At 39.4% G+C, this 19,507-nt stretch overlaps 1 protein-coding gene across 3 annotated transcripts in view; it reads left to right on the plus strand.

Annotated features, from left to right (window-relative positions):
* The first annotated feature begins 5,711 nt into the window (after positions 1-5,711).
* Positions 5,712-19,507, plus strand: part of LOC122439637 (hepatitis A virus cellular receptor 2-like) — a 126,230-nt gene continuing 112,434 nt past the window's right edge. The window contains exons 1-6 of one of the 3 annotated variants that reach the window (XM_043464862.1): positions 5,712-6,631; positions 7,594-7,932; positions 8,784-8,867; positions 14,344-14,384; positions 15,783-15,909; positions 19,454-19,490. In XM_043464862.1, coding sequence (XP_043320797.1) covers positions 6,577-6,631; positions 7,594-7,932; positions 8,784-8,867; positions 14,344-14,384; positions 15,783-15,909; positions 19,454-19,490 — 683 coding nt within the window. In that variant the 5' untranslated portion in view covers positions 5,712-6,576. The remainder of the gene's footprint in view (positions 6,632-7,593; positions 7,933-8,783; positions 8,868-14,343; positions 14,385-15,782; positions 15,910-19,453; positions 19,491-19,507) is intronic. The other 2 variants (XM_043464860.1, XM_043464861.1) reach the window with 2 other exon arrangements.

Below are 19,507 nucleotides of genomic sequence, written 5' to 3' on the forward strand. Positions count from 1 at the left end.
GATCTGCTGAAGGCACCAATGCCAGGACAGCTAGAAATCAGGTCCCTGATGTTTTCACTGGGGCCATTGAGCCAAGCTTTGCTTGAAGCTACACTTTTCAATAACATCAGTCAATAAATCCATAGTTTAAGCTAATTTGAGTTGCATTTTCAGGCATCTGCAACATAAGTAAAGTATAGGGTCTTTGGTGAAAGAAGTCTTTGTTGGCAAAAGAACACCAAGTCATGCTTTGAGAGGTGGGCAGTAAGTAGCAAGGAAGAAATTTATTTGTCTTGTAGCTAACCCTCAGAGACCTGGATGAGAGAGATGAAGTAGCTCTGTCAGTGCTGGGACCAGGTGCAGAAGGCAATATTGAAAGCACTTTGATGCAAATGAAAGCACTGCTGCTGCTGCTGCTGCTAAGTAGCTTCAGTCGTGTCCGACTCTGTGTGACCCTATAGATGGCAGCCCACCGGGCTCCCCCGTCCCTGGGATTCTCCAGGCAAGAACACTGGAGTGGGTTGCCATTTCCTTCTCCAATGAAGGCAAGTGAAAAGTGAAAGTGAAGTCACTCAGTTGTGTCTAACTCTTCGCGACCCCGTGGACTGCAGCCTCCCAGGCTCCTCTGTCCATGGGATTTTCCAGGCAAGTGTACTGGAGTGGGGTGCCATTGCCTTCTCCAATGAAAGCACTAAGACCACACAAATAAAAGTAAAATAAAAAGGCTTGCATCGATGCACCTACAAACTGATAGGTGATTTAATGGGGAGTGTAAAGAAATGTTTTGTACCTTTTCCTGGGTCCCAGTGAATTCAGGATATTCACAATTGTCCATGAGAAAGACTTTCTGAGTGGTGATAGACCTACCAGAGGTATGGCATTAACACATATAGAGAGAAATTTATAAAAAATATCTGAAAGGAGAAAAATATTACTGTTTTGGTGATAGTGGAGATTTCAACGTCCCGGGGTCTGGCCTTTATTTTATTTATTTATTCTTATTTTTCACAGTTTTCTACAGTGACTATGACTTATATAATAAAAGTTTTTCAAGTATTGTACAGACACATAAGGTTACAGTCCCTTTAAAGGGAAGTCACATGGCTAGCTGTAATCTGTAGGTCAAGATCAGGCTCAGAGTTGCTTAACTTCTTACCCTTTATATCCAACCTCAGTGTCTGCCTTTGCAAAATTTTGGTGCTAATGGTACATGGAACCTAACTGAAATGCTGTGATTTCATGGCTGATTCATGTCAATGTATGACAAAACCCACTGCAATGTTGTGACATAATTAACCTCCAACTAATAAAAATAATTGAAAAAAAAAAAGAAGGAGGGGCCATATATAAACTTATGGCTGTTTCATGTTTATGTATACGGGAGACCAACACAATATTGTAAAGCACTTATCTTTCGATTAAAAATAAATAAATTAAAAATAATAATAAAAATTAAAAAAAAATAAATGAGAGGATTTTTGATTCAAATTAAGTATGTATAGGATTCCAGCTCTAGTGGGCATTACTGTCTCCCCATTATCTAGTCAATTGCAGTTCTCCCATTGTATCGGGTAGATTCTAAGTGAACTGAGTTTTCCAGGTGATCTTATCTGTCTCACCCATGTTTTCCTATCTTCTGATCTGAGTAAAATTCTCTCACTTCTGTTTTATAAATTTTGTCAAGTGGCCCCTTGTCTCTTGTCATATGTCTGACTCTCTTGTAACTCCATGAATTGTAGCCCACCAGGCTTCTCTGTTCATGGGATTTCCCAGGCAAGAATACTGGAGTGGGTTGCCATTTCCTTCTCTAAGGGATCTTCCTGATTCAGGGATCAAATCCATGTCTTCTGCTTTGACAGGTGGATTCTTTACCACTGAGCCATCTGGGAAGCCCATCAAGTGGCCCCTTAGTTATCTACAAATGTGAAGTCTAATTACACATAATTCTAGTGTTTCCATTTAGTGTTTGGAGGCTATCTTTAAGGAGTCTGAGATTTTCTGCCACTTTTCCTGCTGACAGAGGGAGAAAACAGAACATTTAACTTCTACAGTAGTATCATATGTAGTAGTTTTATTTTGTAGTTATCCCTCCACGTAATTATAGACAACTTTCAACAAGCCCTTAAGAAAATTCATGATATGAGTTTCTGTTAATAAACAGAATATAGAAAATATTACAATACGGAAGACTTCTTTACTAAAAATACATTCAATGGCTCCTTTTAAAAAGCAAGCTTTTCTTGTACATTATTAAAGAATCACAGACCTTCATGGGTCTTTTATGGTCATCTTTATAAATAAATTGAGATGTGATATGTTCCTTTCAAAAGAATAATCACTATTATTTCCACCCACTGTTTTCACCCAGTAAGATCTGTGTAGCCATAATAAAGAACAAGAACATTCTATATGAACTGAAATGGAGAAATGCTCAGAGTAGAATACGAAGTTGAAAAAGAAAGATGCAAGCTGATAGATCTTAGCATCTCTAGATGTGGCACAACCAGACAATTGTGATGGAGTTAGCACCAGCTGTGTGTTCTTGCCAAAGAATTAAGCCTGAATCTAACCAAATCTCTAGAGCTAAGTTACATTTATAGGAAATACAAAGAAAAGAGGAATACTTTAAATGAAAAGACACAAGGAAACAAACCCAGAATGTGGAACAGCACATTGTTTTGTACAACTTGTCAATGGCAGGGGGAAAGGAGGGAAGACTGGCCTTGATTAAAAGATGCTTAAGGGTTATAACCTGTGGAGGAGGAAATGACAACCCACTCCAGTATTCTTTTTTTTTTTTTGAAGGTTCTCAGGATTTATGTAAGCATATTTTGGGGCTAGTACATACCATTGCTGAGTTATTTTTATCTTGGTGAATGACACTCTCATTCACATTGTTACTGAAGCCCAAAACTTGAATGTCATTATCCACTCCTCCCTTTCACTCACCCTTCTGGTCCTATCTGGTCTTGCTTGTTCTACATCTCACATAGAGCTTGGAAGCAATTTTATTCATCTTCATGACTGTGTGGACCGCAACAACCTCTGGAAAATTCTTGAAGAGGTGGAATTACCAGACTACCTGACCTGCCTCTTGAGAAATCTGTATGCAGGTCAGGAAGCAACAGTTATAACTGGACACAGAACAGACTGGTTCCAAATAGAAAAAAGGAGTACGTCAAGGCTATATATTGTCACCCTGCTTATTTAACTTATATGCAGAGTACATCATGAGAAATGCTGGGCTGGAGGAAGCGCAACCTGGAATCGAGATTGCCAGGAGAAATATCAATAACCTCAGATATGCAGATGACACCACCCTTATGGCAGAAAGTGAAGAGAACTAAAGAGCCTCTTGATGAAAGTGAAAGAGGAGAGTGAAAAAGTTGGCTTAAAGCTCAACATTCAGAAAACTAAGATCATGGCGATCTGGTCCCATGGTTTCATGGCAAATAGGTGGGGAAACAGTGACAGACTTTAGTTTTGGGGGCTCCAAAATCACTGCAGATGGTGATTGCAGCTGTGAAATTAAAAGACGCTTACTCCTTGGAAGGAAAGTTATGACCAACCTAGATAGCATATTAAAAAGCAGAGACATTACTTTGCCAACAAAGGTCCATCTGGTCAAGGCTATGGTTTTTCCACTGGTCAGGTATGGATGTGAGAGTTGGACTGTGAAGAAAGCTGAGCGCCAAAAAATTGATGCTTTTGAACTATGGTGTTGGAGAAGACTCTTGAGAGTCCCTTGGACTGCAAGGATATCTGACCAGTCCATCCTAAAGGAGATCAGTCCTGGGTGTTCATTGGAAGGACTGATGCTGAAGCTGAAACTCCAGTACTTTGGCCACCTCATGCGAAGAGTTGACTCACTGGAAAAGACCCTGATGCTGGGAGGGATTGAGGGCAGGAGGAGAAGGGGCCGACAGAGGATGAGATGGCTGGATGGCATCACCGACTCGATGGACATGAGTTTGAGTGAGCTTCGGGAGTTGGTAATGGACAGGGAGGCCTGGCGTGCTGCGATTCATGGGGTCGCAAAAAGTCGGACACGACTGAGCGACTCAACTGAACTGAACTGAAGACATTATTAATTTTGTCTTATGTGATAATGGTAATTAGCAGAGTGTCAATTTTTAAAAAACAAGATGCACATTGACATCTGTAAGGGTGAAATAACATGACATATGGGATTTGTTTTAAAAGAAAAGTTTGATAATTTTGAATTTGTGTATTGAGAGTGTGTACTATTCTCTCTGCTTTTGATATGTCAGAAAATTTATATAAAATAGTAAATGGAAAATGCAAATTGTAAAATGTGTTATGATATGCTTTTTTGTCTGAAAAAGGGAGAAATAAGAATATATACTCTATTTGCTTTTGTTTGCATTGGGAGGATACACAAAAGATTTATGAAAATAGAAACCTATAGGGTGGGTGGGGGAAACTGGTGAACTTGAAGGGGTGAGAATGAAGCTTCTCAATATAAGTTTTTTATATTGCTTTAAACTTTAGCCATTTGGATGTGTTGCCTAAACAGTTAAAAAAAATCAAGAAATAAAAGTTAAGTGAAAATGACAATATTCAGAAAAAGTCCTGCATACATAGAGAAAAAGAAAGGGGTTAGAGTAGATTTCTAGGTGCCTTCATGTCTAGACTTCAATGAATTAATACATTGTTAATTTTTTCCTAAAGCCTGACTAGTAAGTAATTTCATTTTAAAAATAATTTTATTTATTTATTTAGGCTGTCCTGGGTCTTTGCTGCTATATGTGGGCTTAGTTGTTCCACAGCATGTGAGATCTTCCTGGGCTATGGGGATTGAACCTGTGTTCCCTTCATTGGCAGGTGGATTCCCAGGAAAGTTTCAGTTGTTAAACTTTTATTAAGTTGGATCCAGTGGTAATTCTAGAGATGGATAGAGGACACAGTAATAATAATAAGAAACAAAACAAACCAAAATCAGAACACAAAATGTGAGGCCTGAAACTTTTAAGAGTTTTGCTTGTACTCATGCATGCTGTTAGTAAATCTAACCTCTGATCCCATGTTTAATCAAATCTACCTTACACTTGAATATATACATTTGCTTGTTGTTATTAAGTATGTGGGCAGACATAGTAAGGGCAAATATGAAATTTATGAAACATAGTTTACAATGGGAAAACAATCTGGTTCTTAGGGAAACTCGTGTTCTTACTTGAACAGTCATACACCTTTGGGCAAATTGGTCTTTTCAGGTCTCAGTTTCCTTGTCTATACCATGAAAAAATTGAACATGATCTCTTGAGTCACCACTAACTTTGTGGCACTATAAAAATACACACACAGAATAAGCTGGATAGTTATAATAAATGCATTTAGTAACGTTTAAAGTGAGTGACAAGGAAATTCAGGCACAGAAGACAGAGGAAGACCACAGGGTTTTCAGAAACTATTCCATCTGAGAGCTCACTTCCCTTTTATAAATAGATGTTTGCTTTTAAGATTTCCAGACAAAAATCACTCTCCCAGAGTTGAGACTGTTTGAGTCTGTGATGTTAACCTCAGTAATGGAGAGTGTGGTTCAACACTTTCTGACGATGCCCAAAGCCCCTGGGATGGAAGGAGAGGGGACATCTAGTGTATATGAGAGGAAATAGAATATCGAGGTGCCCTCAGTTCCCCCAACAGGAGGGGGAAAGAATCATTGCAGGAAGGAATGCATTTTTCCTTGGTGGAAGAGTTTTGAAAGTTCAGGTCAAAGTCAGAATATTAGAGTAGCTATCACCTAACACAATTTCCTCATGTTATAAATTTTATAAATGGGGAGGCCAACCTAGTAAGCTTATATGACATAGCTCAGTTTGTATTAGAGCAAGGCTAAGAATTAGTTTCATGATTGGAGTAGAAAGGGCACCTAAATGTGAGGATAAGGAACAGGCCAGGGATTTCCCTGGCAGTTCAGTGGTTAAGAATGCACACTTCCAATGCAGGGGGCATGGGTTCGATCCCTGGTTGGGGAACTAAGATCCTACAAGTCACATGGCATGGCCAAAAAAAATAAAGAAAGAATCTGGCCATTCATTCATGGTGGTATTTCCCAGCTCCTAGTCCAGTTCCTGACAGATAGTAGATGCTTCATAAACATTGGTCATAGGACTTACCAGCTGACTGACTTGATTGATGAATGTACGAGTGATATATTTCTACCTGTGCTTCCAGTGAACACTGTCCATTTCAGATAGAGGCCTATTATTTCACTGGAGATAGTAGAGGGCTCACTCTGCTTGCCAAGAGACACTTGACAGAGTAACGATTTTCTTCCTCTGAGTATTGCTTCCTCTTCGTTGATGAGGACAGGGTAAATGTCAGTCTTCACAGGATGTGTGTGGTCTAGCATGAGAGAGAACTAGCATTTCCTTTGCTGTCATCGTAGATGACAGTGTTGAGAGAAGTGATTGGTAGTCAAATGCCTACTGTGCTGGGCCAGCAGTCTGGAGAGTGGCCACTGCTCTTGTGACTTGGGAGGAGAGACAGTTTCAGGAAATACTCACTTCAATTGGAGAATTAAAACGGCACCTAAACAGAGCCGTTGTTTGACTTTCTTCTTCAGAACCCATGTTTTCACATCTGTTTTTTGACTGTGTCCTGCTCATGCTGCTACTGCTTACAAGTAAGTCTGGATTTTTGCAGTTGGATAGTGCAAGATAAAGATGCAAGGATGGTCATTGTAATAAGCAAAAGTTTGGAAGCAACCTAAATGTCCACCAGCAGAGTAGTGGGTAAAGAAATTGTGATATATCCATGATACAAATAGCAAAACTGATGAAACATAATGATATGAGATGTCTTTAAATCATAATGTTAATTGAAGGAAGGAAGGAACAGAAAAATGGATATATTGGACTTGTTCTTGTGTGTGTCACAGGGGAGTGGAAATACATGAATGCTTCTCTGGGAAAGGGAGCTGGGAAATGGAAAACAGTAGGGTATGGGAGAGTTTTCATATACTTTTTATACTGCTTGAATATGTGCGTATATTAATGTGTAGTTTATATAAATTTTAAACCTAAGAACAGCCATACATTAACTTCTTATTCAGCCACGGGTTTTTATTCATTATGTGACTGGTGCTTGATTAAAAAAAAAAAAAGAAGAGAGAGTTTTGTGTTAGGATAACTGCCCTGAGTTTGTGAATAGACGACTAACCTACATGGGTGAGCTCTTTTCCTGGCTGACAGTGACCCACTGCTGATTATCTGTTTCCATCAGCAGTGCCCTTCGATGTTCACAGGACCAGGCCATGATTCTCTTCTGGGGCACTGGTTCTCAAAGTGAGGTTCTAAGATGAACCATATCCTGAGCGTGTCCTGGGAACTTGTTAGAAATACAATTCTTGGGCCCCACCCGAGAACTATTGAATGGGGAACTCTAGCAGTTGAGCCCAGCTATCTCTGTTTGAACAAAGCTTTCTGGTGATTCTGGTGCCCCTTGAGTCTGAGAATCATTGCAATAGTGAACTGTTCTCCAAGCAGGATAGCAGCAGTGGTTTCCTCTTTATTCTGCAAAGCATTGCTTGCAGTTTTCTTGAAATGGACCAACCTCTCTCACTGCTCTCTTTCCCTCTTTATGCAGATTCTTTGAAAGGGGCATATGTGTCTCAGGTGGGTCAGAATGCTGATCTGCCCTGCACCTACTCTCCAGCTACCACTGAGAATCTCGTGCCTGTGTGCTGGGGCAGGGGACCCTGCCCTGTGTTTGAATGTTACAGTTTGGTGCTCAGGACTGATGGAAGGAATGTGACCTTTCAGACATCCAGCAGATACCTACTAAAGAGGGATTTGCACAAAGGAGATGTGACCTTAACCATAAAGAATGTGACTTTAGCTGACAGTGGGACCTATTGCTGCCGGATCCAATTCCCAGGGCCAATGAATGATCGAAAATCAAACCTGGAGTTGATCATCAAACCAGGTGAGTAAACTTTTGCATACCTTCTTTCTGAATGAGATTTGCCTGTGGATCATATTAAATACGCTGACTGATCTCACCTTTGGTCTTCCCAATTACAGCCCTCCAGTTGGGTCCCTAAGACCTAAAGTTTAACGAATCCAACCGTGTTTAATTCCCTCCATCTGTTTTGAACCTCATGGCCATAGAATGAAGGAAAGTGCTAGATTAGTGGTCTGAGTACCTGACTGGTCATTGGAATCACCTGGGGAGCCTTTTGACTCCCACAGATGCTTGGGCGCCACCCCTAAACCAGGGAAATCAGCATTTCTGGAGGTGGATGGAGCCTGAGCATGGGAGTTTTACAAAGTCTACCCCCAGTGATTCTCCCCCATGTGCAGCCAGGATTGAGAACCACTGGACTCTGCATGTGTGGGGGAGAGGGGGCACGTAAGGTTTCATGTTTTAATGCTTATAGAATGTGTACTTAGTGGTTGATGCAGCTAAGTTCAAATTTAATACTGCTTCTTTCCAGCTGTGTAATCTTGGTCAAGTTATTTAAACTCTGTGACCTCTTCCTCTCTAAAATATAATACTATCTACCCTAGAGGCCACTGGGAGGATTTTATGAGATGTTTTGTGGAAAGCATTTACTATGGCTGTAAGTTTTATTATTAACAATTAGACTGTGATAATAATGATGTAACACACCTCTGTCAGACATTCTGAGTGTCATATACTCTCAACGAAGGTGTTCAGGTAGGTTTGAAAGTTTAGCATGTGTATCTCTTCTATTGTTGTGTTTACAATTTTTTTCTGTTGCCGCTTTTCTGCTCTCAGAGAAGCCTCATCCTTACGTTGGTTTCTGACTTTAGCCAAGGTCACTCCAGCTTGGACTCCATGGAGGGACATCACTACAGCCTTTCCAAGGATGCTCACCACAAAGGGACCTGTCTCAGGTAATTACATATGGTGTTTAGGAGGAAACCTTTAGTTGGTTTCTGAGTTCAGAGGATTTAGAATACGGGGAAAATATGAGAAAATAGTTTGAGTGGAGGCACGAATATTTCTGTGCACCCAAGATAGTGACAGAGGTAAGGAAGGGGTGAAGGTAAATTTATGCTGGGAAGAAAGAGCCCCAGGCTGGGATTCTGAATTAGTCATGAACAGCCCTCTACCTGAGCCAAAGCCTTTCACTTCTCTGGATAGCAGCTTCCTCTTCTGTCTGAGGAATGAGTTCAGAGACTTGGATTTCACCACCTAGTAATTCACCTGACTCCTGAAAAAGATTTTTGATGAGCTTCGTATTTTGCCAAACAAGGGAAAAAAAGATTTCTACTTTCTACTATTGACATCCCCCTGTTTAAAAAAAAAAAGGGGGGGGATACTCATATAAGTTTAATGAAAAACTCATTATTATGTTTCCTTATTATTTTCTGATTTACTCCTGTACTGATGATGTTTTGTCATGTATTGGCCCCAGTTCATGTTTGGGATAATTTGGATTAGGCTATTCCAAGAGTTACTTCTAACTGGAATAAAGTCCATCATCTTCCTCAGATTCTGACCTCAGAAGGATCAGCTAAATCCTTCAAGTATTTCAACAAGTATTTTCCACAGTGCTCTAGAAAGAAGATAGGGTTGACAGAGCAGACCTCAAGTCACATTGATCAGGGAGGAGTCCTGGTCTCTCTAAACTCTCCAAAGCATAGTCTTTGATTCTGTAAAATGAGGTTGTTGTTGTTGTTGTTTAGTTGCTAAGTCATGTTTGACTCTTTTGCAACGACATGGACTGTAGCCCATCAAGTTCCTTTCCATTAAATTTCCCAAGTTCCTTTCCATTAAATTTCCCAAGCAAGAATACTAGAGTGGGTTGCCGTTTCCTTCTCCAGGGGATCTTCCAGACCCAGGAATTGAACTCGTGTATTCTGAATCGGCAGGTGGATTCTTTATGCTGAGCAACCAGGAAAGCCCTAAAATATAATAATAGGTAAATTCCAAATCCTAATCTGTTAAATCTCTCAGATTTAAATAAGGAAGTGTGTCTAAAGTGCTTAGCCTAGAGTCTGATCATGGTACATACTCAGTACATATTAGTTATTGTCGTTTTCAGTAAGATCTAGAGGCAGAATGAGATTGTAGTTAAGTACTACTTCAGTGATGGGCTTCTCAGGTGACTCAGTGGGTAAAGAAACTGCCTGAAATGCAGGAGACACAAGGGATGAAGGTTCAATCCCTGGGTCAGGAAGATTCCCTGGAGAAGGACATGGCAACCCACTCAGTATTTTTGCCTGGAGAATCCCATGGACATAGGAGCCTGGCAGGCTAAGGTCCATACGGTTGCACAGAGTTGGTCATGACTGAAACAACACAGCACAGCACAGCACTTCAGTGATGGGCGGAGTGGGTTCTAATCTCAGCTCTTTGTGTTAGTTTTATAAACTCAGTTTTGTTGCTCAAACTCTGTGAGGCTCAATTTCCTTACCTCTATAATGAGGTTAATTTCCAGTGCCTAAGTCATGAGACTATTGTAAAGATTGATGTGATGACATATGAAAATCACTAAGCATAATGCATAATGCCCTGCCCAGAGAAAGCACTCAAATATTAGTTATTTTAAATATTAATGTCAGTTCTCTAGAGGTTGAATCTTTTTGTTGGTTCTTTAGTCACTGGATACCAACATCTCTCATGCAATTAGTAAGGAAATTAAATATGGTAGAAACAGATGACCACCCAAATAGTGAGCTAATCAAATCATACCAAGTGTTTATCATATGCCATTGTTATATTTTAAAGAATTCCATGACTGTAGACCTTGAAGGGGATGGTGGGAATCCCACTTACCCATCATGGGTTTCAGTGCTCTTTAGAACGTCACGCCCAAGTGGACATTTGCTGTGTGACCACACACCTTCCCAGATAGAGAAGTAGCTTTCTCACAAGGCAGTGCACATTTTTTGAGGTGTCTGTACCATACCAGAAGTGGCCTTCACTTCAGGTTTTACTTGTTTGTTCCTTCCCTTTAGGGCAACAGAATGGGTCCATCTTTTGCACCTGGGAATATAGGCAGAGTGCCTACAATCTCTGAGCTTTTCAAAGGCCTGAGAAAATACTTAAACACAAAAAGGCAATGGCTCCAAACTTCGGAAATAAAATGAAAAGTTGAAATTAATTAGTATTTAATGGTATGACTATAATATGTAACATTATACAAGTTAATTATCTGCAAGTCAACTTGTGTGTAGTTGTACACACCCTTTCTTTAATGTGGAATGTGGGTACATATAATATACTTGCTATACAGTGGAGAGGATCCTTTACAAAGTAAGGGTTCCAAGGGTCTTTGAAGTTCCTAAACCAACTTTGAACATTGGACAAATGAAATCTCTCTTCCACCTGAAGAAGGCAGGACTGCATCACAGATGAATCCTTAGCTCTGGAAGTAGACTTGATTTGAATCTCGGGTTCTCCAGTTAATAGCTATGCGATCTTGGACAAAATACCTCTCTGAGACTTCTTCATTTGAAAAATGGGAAAATAATAGTATTTTGCACACAGTGACTGCAGCCATGGAATTAAAAGATGCTTGCTTCTTTGAAGAAAAGCGATGACAGCTCTAGACAGTGTTTTAAAAAGCAGAGACATGACTTTGCTGACAAAGGACTGTATAGTCAAAATGGTTTTTCCAGTAGTCATGTATGGATGTGAGAGTTGGACCATGCAGAAGGCTGAGCGCCGAAGAACTGATGCTTTTGAAATGTAGTGTTGGAGAAGACTCTTGAGAGTCCCTTGGACAGCAAGGAAATCAAACCAGTCAATCCTAAAGGAAATCAACCCTGCATATTCATTGGAAAGACTGGTGCTGTAGCTCCAATACTTTGGTCACCTGAAGTGAAGAGCTGACTCTCTGGAAAGACCCTGATTTTGGAAAATATTGAGGACAAGAGGAGGGGTTACAGAGGATGAGATGGTTGGATGGCATCACTTACTCAGTGGACATGAATCTGAGCAATCTCATGGAGATGGTAAAGGACAGGGAAGCCTGATGTGCTGCAGTTCATGGGGTTGCAGAGTCAGACATGACTTAGTGTTTGAACAAGAACAACGTTGTGGTGAAGATGAAAAGATACTGTGCTTGTAAAGTACTAAGCACTGTGTCAGGCACCTAAAACATGCTAGATGGTAAATATTAAGCTTGTGTACTTTTAAGATCATCAACCTGCTCCCCCAGTCTTGGGTCCTCTAGGAAACACACTGTAACTTCCTTCATCTGTCCCACCCATCTTGGTTGATAACAATCTATGTAAATAAGCTGTGATAACCCAATACTGCTCTAGTTTATTGATCATTTTCACTGTAAAATGAAGTTAAAAAAAAAAAAAGCTAGAAGCCAGACAGTCTTACCATTTAAGCCAAGAAAAGTAATTGTAGGGAAGCAGAAACTAGATTTACACTAGAAAATATTGTATGTGTAGTTTACTTAGTAGTTCCACAAGTGTGGTTCTTAAATTCCTTTTTGTAATAGGAGCAAAGGTAAATGGCAGATAATGTCTTTCCTTTTCTTAAAAAATAAACAAACAAAACTTTAGGCTGAGAATATGCTTTTATAATATTAAAATCAGAGCCTGTATGCCAGGAGTTTTGCATTAAAAGGCTTAGACTTTGAAGCCTCCAGCAAGTGACCGTGACATTTAGGAAGTTTCAGAGCCTCTGACTCAACCAGAAAAATGAGTTTGCATGCTTAATCTTCCCAAGGCTGATGATTTATTGGTTTTTAAAATGCATTGTTTATGAGATAAGGGCCTGTGCCCATCTTGTTCACTGTTCTGTCCTCTGTGCCTGGCATAGAGTGGGGATGTAATATATGTTCATTGAATGGATAGGCAGATAAATAAATAAATACCTAAAAAGGAAAGAAAGTGAGGTGGGATCTGGGCAACATGATGAGCTTAGTAATCACAGTGCCGAGGTGAGCATTGTTGGAGGCAGCATAGTTAAGAGTGTGTACTTAAGGCCATGCAGACCTAAATTGGAAGGCCATTTCTGTTATTCGCTAAGCTGTATGACCTTGGGTAAGTCATTTAGCTTCCCAATTCTCAGCTTCTTCCTCTGGATAATGGGACAGATAGTCCCTACTTTAAGATAGTTGTTTTGAGTGCTAAATGAGATACTTCACTTTAAGAATTTAACACAATGCCTATTCATAGTAAATTATAGTTACAGTTATTATTATTTTCATTTTTTAGGGAACAAAATACCCCCTCTCCAATGAGTAGATGTTAAATGGTTTTGAGAAAATTAACTTTCCTTACCTTTCAGAGTCTAATCATGCCACAGCTTTATCCATTCTTTTGTTGATGGACATCTATACAATGGAATATTACTTAGTTATAAAAACGAAATAATGCCATTTGCAGCAACATGGGTGGACTTTGAGATTATCATACTAAGTGAAGTAAGCCAGACAGAGAAAGGCAGATGTCATATCATATTGCTTATATATGGAATCTAAAAAAGATTCTACATATGAACTTACTTACAAAACAGAAATAGACTCATAGACATAGGAAACAAACTGATGGCTACCAAAAGGGAAAAGGGTGAAGGAGGGATAAATTAGCAGTTCGGGATTAACGTATAAAAGGCATCCCAGTTGGCCCTAGTGGTAAAGAATCCACCTGCTAATGCATGAGATGCAAGAGATGGGGTTCAATCCCTGGATCAGGAAGATCCCCTGGAGTAAGAAATGACAACCCACTCTGGTATTCTTGCCTGGAAAAGTTCCATAAACAGAGAAGCCTGGCAGGCTACAGTCCATGAGCTCTCGAAGAGTTGAACATAACTGAGTGAATGAGCACACAGATATATGAAATAGATAACCACCAAAGATCTGCTGTATAGCACAGGGAACTATACTCAGTAAGTTGTAATAACCTGTAAGGGAAAAGAATCTGAAAAAGAATATGTATATTCTGAATCACTTTACTGTATACCTGAAACTAACACAACATTGTAAATCAACAATACATCAATTAAAAAATGAACAAAATAAATATTAAAGAGCAGTCATTTGATCTAAAAAAGAAGTCTAATTATAATGCCTGCTTGTGTATTGTCAATGTTGTTAGAATTTTGCAGACCCTTTTAGGTCCTATGGATACAACAAACCACATATTCAAAATACATCTTCCCAGAAGTCTCCATTTCATAGAACATAGGTAGTTTGGTTTGTTATCTGGGTGAAAAAATGTGGTCATCCTAGAGTTGATTTGTAAGTGTTCAATAAATTCTGTTGGTTTCTCAGTTAATTATTGTGAAGAGTATGAAGTAGAATTAATTTCAAATAGAATTATAGGCAGCTTAAAAAAAACCCAACAAACTGCATATAAAAGAGTTTCTAACTGTTTTGGCTATTTTTCTTCTTTGTGGTAGAGACGCAGACACTGGAGACCCTCCGTAATAAAGATCAGACAGTAAGTAACTGTGTGTGTGAGCTGAGCTCATGCTCAACTCAAAGAAAAAAAAAGTATGACTTTAGACTTCCTTCCTGTCCACTCTTTTCTTGGGGAAAAATACCTAATCTCCCTTGGCTTTGGGTTCCTTGACTATAACATGTTGCTGATGACAATTGTAACTGCAGAGGCCTGTTGTAAGGATGGAATGATATGATGCATATAAAAGTGCCTGGCACATAGTAGGTGCTGGAAAACCAAAAGGAAGAAGCACTAGCATTTTGTTCTTGTCCTGAAATTTCACAACTGTATACTACTGTGGAGGGTTCAGACACCCTGCATCTCCTGAGAGTAGTGTTTTTCCTTGTTAACATTTCTACCCTAATGAGAAAGATTGTTTGTTTAAGTTTATTTATTTATGACAAGGCACCAGTCAGGAATATTCTAAGGTAAGAACTTACATATCTAACTAAAAACAAAGCAGTATTTCAGTCAACCATCATTTTAATGTCTCCCACCTTCTCAGAGTGAAAGGGAAAACCACTAGAAAACAATCTGATAGCAGTGACTGGGAAATTGTTTGAGGATATACCCGGGAGTCTGCATTCATTTGTCTCAGTCTGACTCACTCTCAAGTATTTTGTGTTTGTCCTGCAGTCTTTGCGATCCAGGACTGCCTTTTAAATACCTCTTTGTGCCTCTCTGCTTAGGGCACGTTTGCACAGTGCACTTGCAGTATATGTGTGTTGAATAAATGGAGGACTTAATTGCTTGATGTTGTTTAAAAGTGTTTGCTGTTACTCTTTTTAAAGGGGGAACATGAACTGAGCTTTTAGAAGCAGGATGTAGAGCAATAGCAATAAAAGCTACCATTGACTGAACAGTTATCCTGTACCAGGCTCTGTGCCAAGCGTTTTCTGTTTCTTGTCACTTAATTTTCCCGATAACTTTACAAGATGACTCTGCTCTTTGGTGACGGAACTGGGGTTTGAACCCAAGACTGTCAGGCTGCAAATTCCTAGCTTTTAAATCACTATCTTTCTGTGGAAATTGGGGTTTCATGGCACAACATCAAATTTAGACCTCTCTGAAACTCCCTGGAAACACAAGGGAATCTTACATAGTGTTCCACTTTAATGTTCATTTTTGTTGGGGAAATTGGGAGTCTATTTACTAAGGCTACTTCTCCACCCACAGCACAGACAAGCATGTCTTATTCTCTTGCTAACTCTAAAACTTCAGCTAATCTCTTTGGGTGGTTTGAAGCTTGTCTAAAAGGGGACAGATCATGAGTCATTTCAAGGTCCCTGCATTCTTGGGACACTGTGAAGGGGCTGGTCTGATGCATAAATCGTGAGATTACCTGGGCAGACAATGGGTTTCTGGCCATTTGCTGTAATTCTCTTTGCGTTTCCATAGGAAATATCCACACTGGCTACTGAGTTACAAGACATGGGTGCCACCACCACCACAGGCCTCTACATAGGAGCAGGAGTCTCTGCTGGGCTGGCTCTGATTCTTATCTCTGGTGGTTTCATTCTCAAATGTAAGTCACTTGATGGTGCTTCTCTCTCCCTCTGATAAGGAACTGTTAATATAGGAACCAACCCAAACCTAGATATTACAATTATTAGGTTATATTGATTAGAATGAATACTCTTTAGTCCTTTCAAACCACAGGATTAATAATAGCCCGTTTTTAATCAGTGCTTACCATGTCACAAGCATGTTTTTATTTATCATCCTCACCATCTTATAAGGTAGGTAGTACTGTTATCCCCATTTTTTACAGCAGAGGAGAGTAACACTTACAGATGGTAAACTTTCAAGGTTTTCTCAAGGTTTCAGAATCAGTAAGTGGCAAAGCTGAAATTCAGATTCAGGCAGGTTGATTCTAGTACCTGTTTTCTTATTTTGTAAAGAACATAAATCTTTTAAATTCATGAATCAGCAATCACTTCCTTCTATGTACTTTTTATCTTATTTATCTCTTAGGTGTGGTTCTTTAAAGAGGGGTAGCAGGTTCCTTTAACACTGGGTCATGGTCAAGGTTGCAGCATTTGTTATTTTCCTCCATTGTGGCACTCAGCAAACGTTTTACTTCTCAGTTACTTATGTTTATTTTAAAAAAATAAGTATAATTTATATGCGATAAACTGTATATTTAAAATGTGTCAAACTTAATGAACTTTTGTAGATGATTTCACTCAGGAAACCATCACCACAATCAATGACCAAACACTTCCATCACTCCGAAAGCCTCACGGACTTTAATAATTGTGATATATTCTCTTCTCTTTGGGGCAGAGGCCAAGGCCTTGTACCTCTATTATTTTAGTAGCCTTTCTTACTCATCCATAAACATCAACTGTGTGTAGGATTACAAATGATTCCGAAACTTCCCAGGACTGAAGAAGGGGTCCTAATATGTGGGTTTTCAGTGCTAAAACTGGGACAGTCCAGGGAAAACAGGGATGAGCTCCTCATCCTGTGTGGCTTAAAGCTTCCAAATGCTTTATGTGCATGAAATCCTCATAATTACCCTGTTGAAAAAGGTACTAATATTCTCATTTACCAGTTGGAGAGCCATTGTGTTGAAAGGTTAAGTAACGTTTAGTCCAACGTGACACTGTTAATTGATAAAGGATTTGAAACCAGGGCTATCCAGCTTACCTTTTTGTTATTCTGCTGTTAATGGTAAATGAATTGTTCAGAAGAAGAAGCTACTCACTCCCACTTACCTGAGTTTATAGAGAGGTAGCAGTGGAGTTTGGGAATTGACCACATGAATATGGAGTCTACAGGTTGATAAGGAGCATTGATAACACCCACTTTTTCAGTTCTACCAAGGCCTGGATGTTGGGGACTGTTATGGTTTGTGTAAAAGGGTTTGGAAAGAGGTTGATGAGGAGTAGGAGAAGTCATGTTTTGTACACACATGTGATTACTGCCAAAACTCAAAACATGACTACTTAGAAGAATAGATGGGAAAGTTGTGTACAATTTGCAGTCTTTTCCCTAGAAGCTGCTAGAGATAATCACACAACTGGGGTGACATATTTTTAATCATGACATCAAAGCCATAAATTGGCACTAAGAAATGTGCAGCAATCTTGTATCTTCTTAGTGCAGTGTCTGAGATGAGCATCACATATTTCACTGCTGCTCAAACCTCCCTGCCTTCTCACTGCACTGATGAAGTATTAAAAGCCTGTTTCAACTACTTTGCCATAGCTATGACTTCCTTCTCCCTTTGATCGCTTTTTCCAGAATCATCTCTCTCTCCATTCCTATTTATGCTTTTTATTATTAGTGTAAAAATAAGATCTAGTTCACACATTCCTCTCCAGCTACTCCCATTTCTCTCCTCTCCTTTACAGGCATATTTCTCAGATGAGTTATTCCTACATTTCATTCCTCTGTACTCTTCAAACATCCCCACCCCCCATTTAGCTTCTACACCTGAATTGCCATGGAAGTAGTTTTAGTTCAAGCTCAGTGATCTCCATTTTGATAAACCCAGTAGATACCTCTGCCTTCAGTGCAGTACATCCAACTTTCAGTAATATTCAACTCAGTTGACCCTCACTCATTCCAAAGAAGTCTTCCTTCTCTTGACTTCTGAAAGACCACTCTCATTTTTGGCCACTCCTTTTCAGTCATTTTTTATTATTTTCTCTTATTCAGCATGATCTTTAGGTGTTGAGACTCCCCAGAGCTGGTGTTTTTCCTCTCTCCATACCCTCTGGTTGATGATAACCTATATTTCCATAGACTTAAATGTCATCCTTAGTTTCTGTCTTCAGCACTCAAGGGTGTTGGTACTGATTGTCCAGCTGTTCAGGTGTCATATCCACTTATTTGTCTCTCACCTTAATGTGTCCAAAAAGGGGCTCTAGAGTCTATATTCCATCTTTTTAAAACCCTACCCCCCCTCGCTGGGTCTTCATCATAGTGTTTCACTACCATCCAGCTGGTTGCCTCAGCTAGAAGCCATCCTTGAATTCTCTTCTTCACTCCTAACACACTGTCCCAACTATACACAATCCACATTCACTTCTTGCACTTTTCCCAAAATATATCTAAAATTCATTCATGATTCTGTGCCTCTCTGTCACTGCCTTACTCTGAGGCAGTTCATGACTATGACTGACTGATCTTTTTATCACACCTCCTTTTAGTTCATTCTCCACATAGCAACCAAAGTGATTTTCTTGACACCCAGTTATATCACATTTCTGGCCTTCAGTTATTTCTTATGTCTTAGGATTAAACCCAAGCTCCTGATTATGACTTCTAGGGTTCTGTAGTATCTCGCCCAGCCTCCATTTCAGACCTCATCTTGTGCCACTCTTTTATTCCAGTCATGCTTTCAGTTTCAGCCACTTATCACCATCTTTACCAGGGCTTTACTCAATCCAGATGCTCACCCTGGTTCTTCATTTGGCTGACTCATTCTCTTCTTTCAGAACTGAGCTTAAAGGTCGTCTTAGTGGTATGTATCTGTTCATTCCATACTCCTAATTTATCTCTCCTCCCCTTTTCCCTTTGGCAACCATAAGTTTGTCTTCTGTGTCTGTGAGTCTTTTCTGTTTTGTAAATAAACCTATTTGTAAGTTTTTAGTTTTCACATATAAATGATACAATATCTGCCTTTCTCTGTCTTATTTCACTCAGTATGATAATCTCTAGGTTAATCCATTTTGCTGCAGTACTTTTCTTTCTGTCACATCACAGTTTGAAATTATGTTTTCTATTTACTTTTTTTTCTTAAATGCCTCCCCACTGGAAGACAAGCTTAATGATGTCAGGGCTCATAATTCATTTTTTGTGTCCCTCGTGCTTAGCATACTACCAGGTATGTACGAGGCACTCCCTACATTTGTTAAATATGAAAACACATCTTTATTACTTTCTACCACAGTTTATGTAATAAACCAAGACACATATCAGTGGTTTGATGTAATTCAATCTTAACTGGTAGACCAGATTTCCCTAAACAATCTGCCTCCAGTTAGCCCGTTTTGTTTTTTATCTCATTTATTTTATTAGAGCATTTTAAATTGACTTTTCTTTGCCTTTCTGCTTAGGGTATTCTGATAGAAAAGAGAAGATACAAAATTCCAGGTAAGAATAATGTGTAG

Source organism: Cervus canadensis, chromosome 4 (genome assembly GCF_019320065.1).
Source record: "Cervus canadensis isolate Bull #8, Minnesota chromosome 4, ASM1932006v1, whole genome shotgun sequence".
In the NCBI taxonomy this organism is placed as follows: Eukaryota; Metazoa; Chordata; class Mammalia; order Artiodactyla; family Cervidae; genus Cervus; species Cervus canadensis.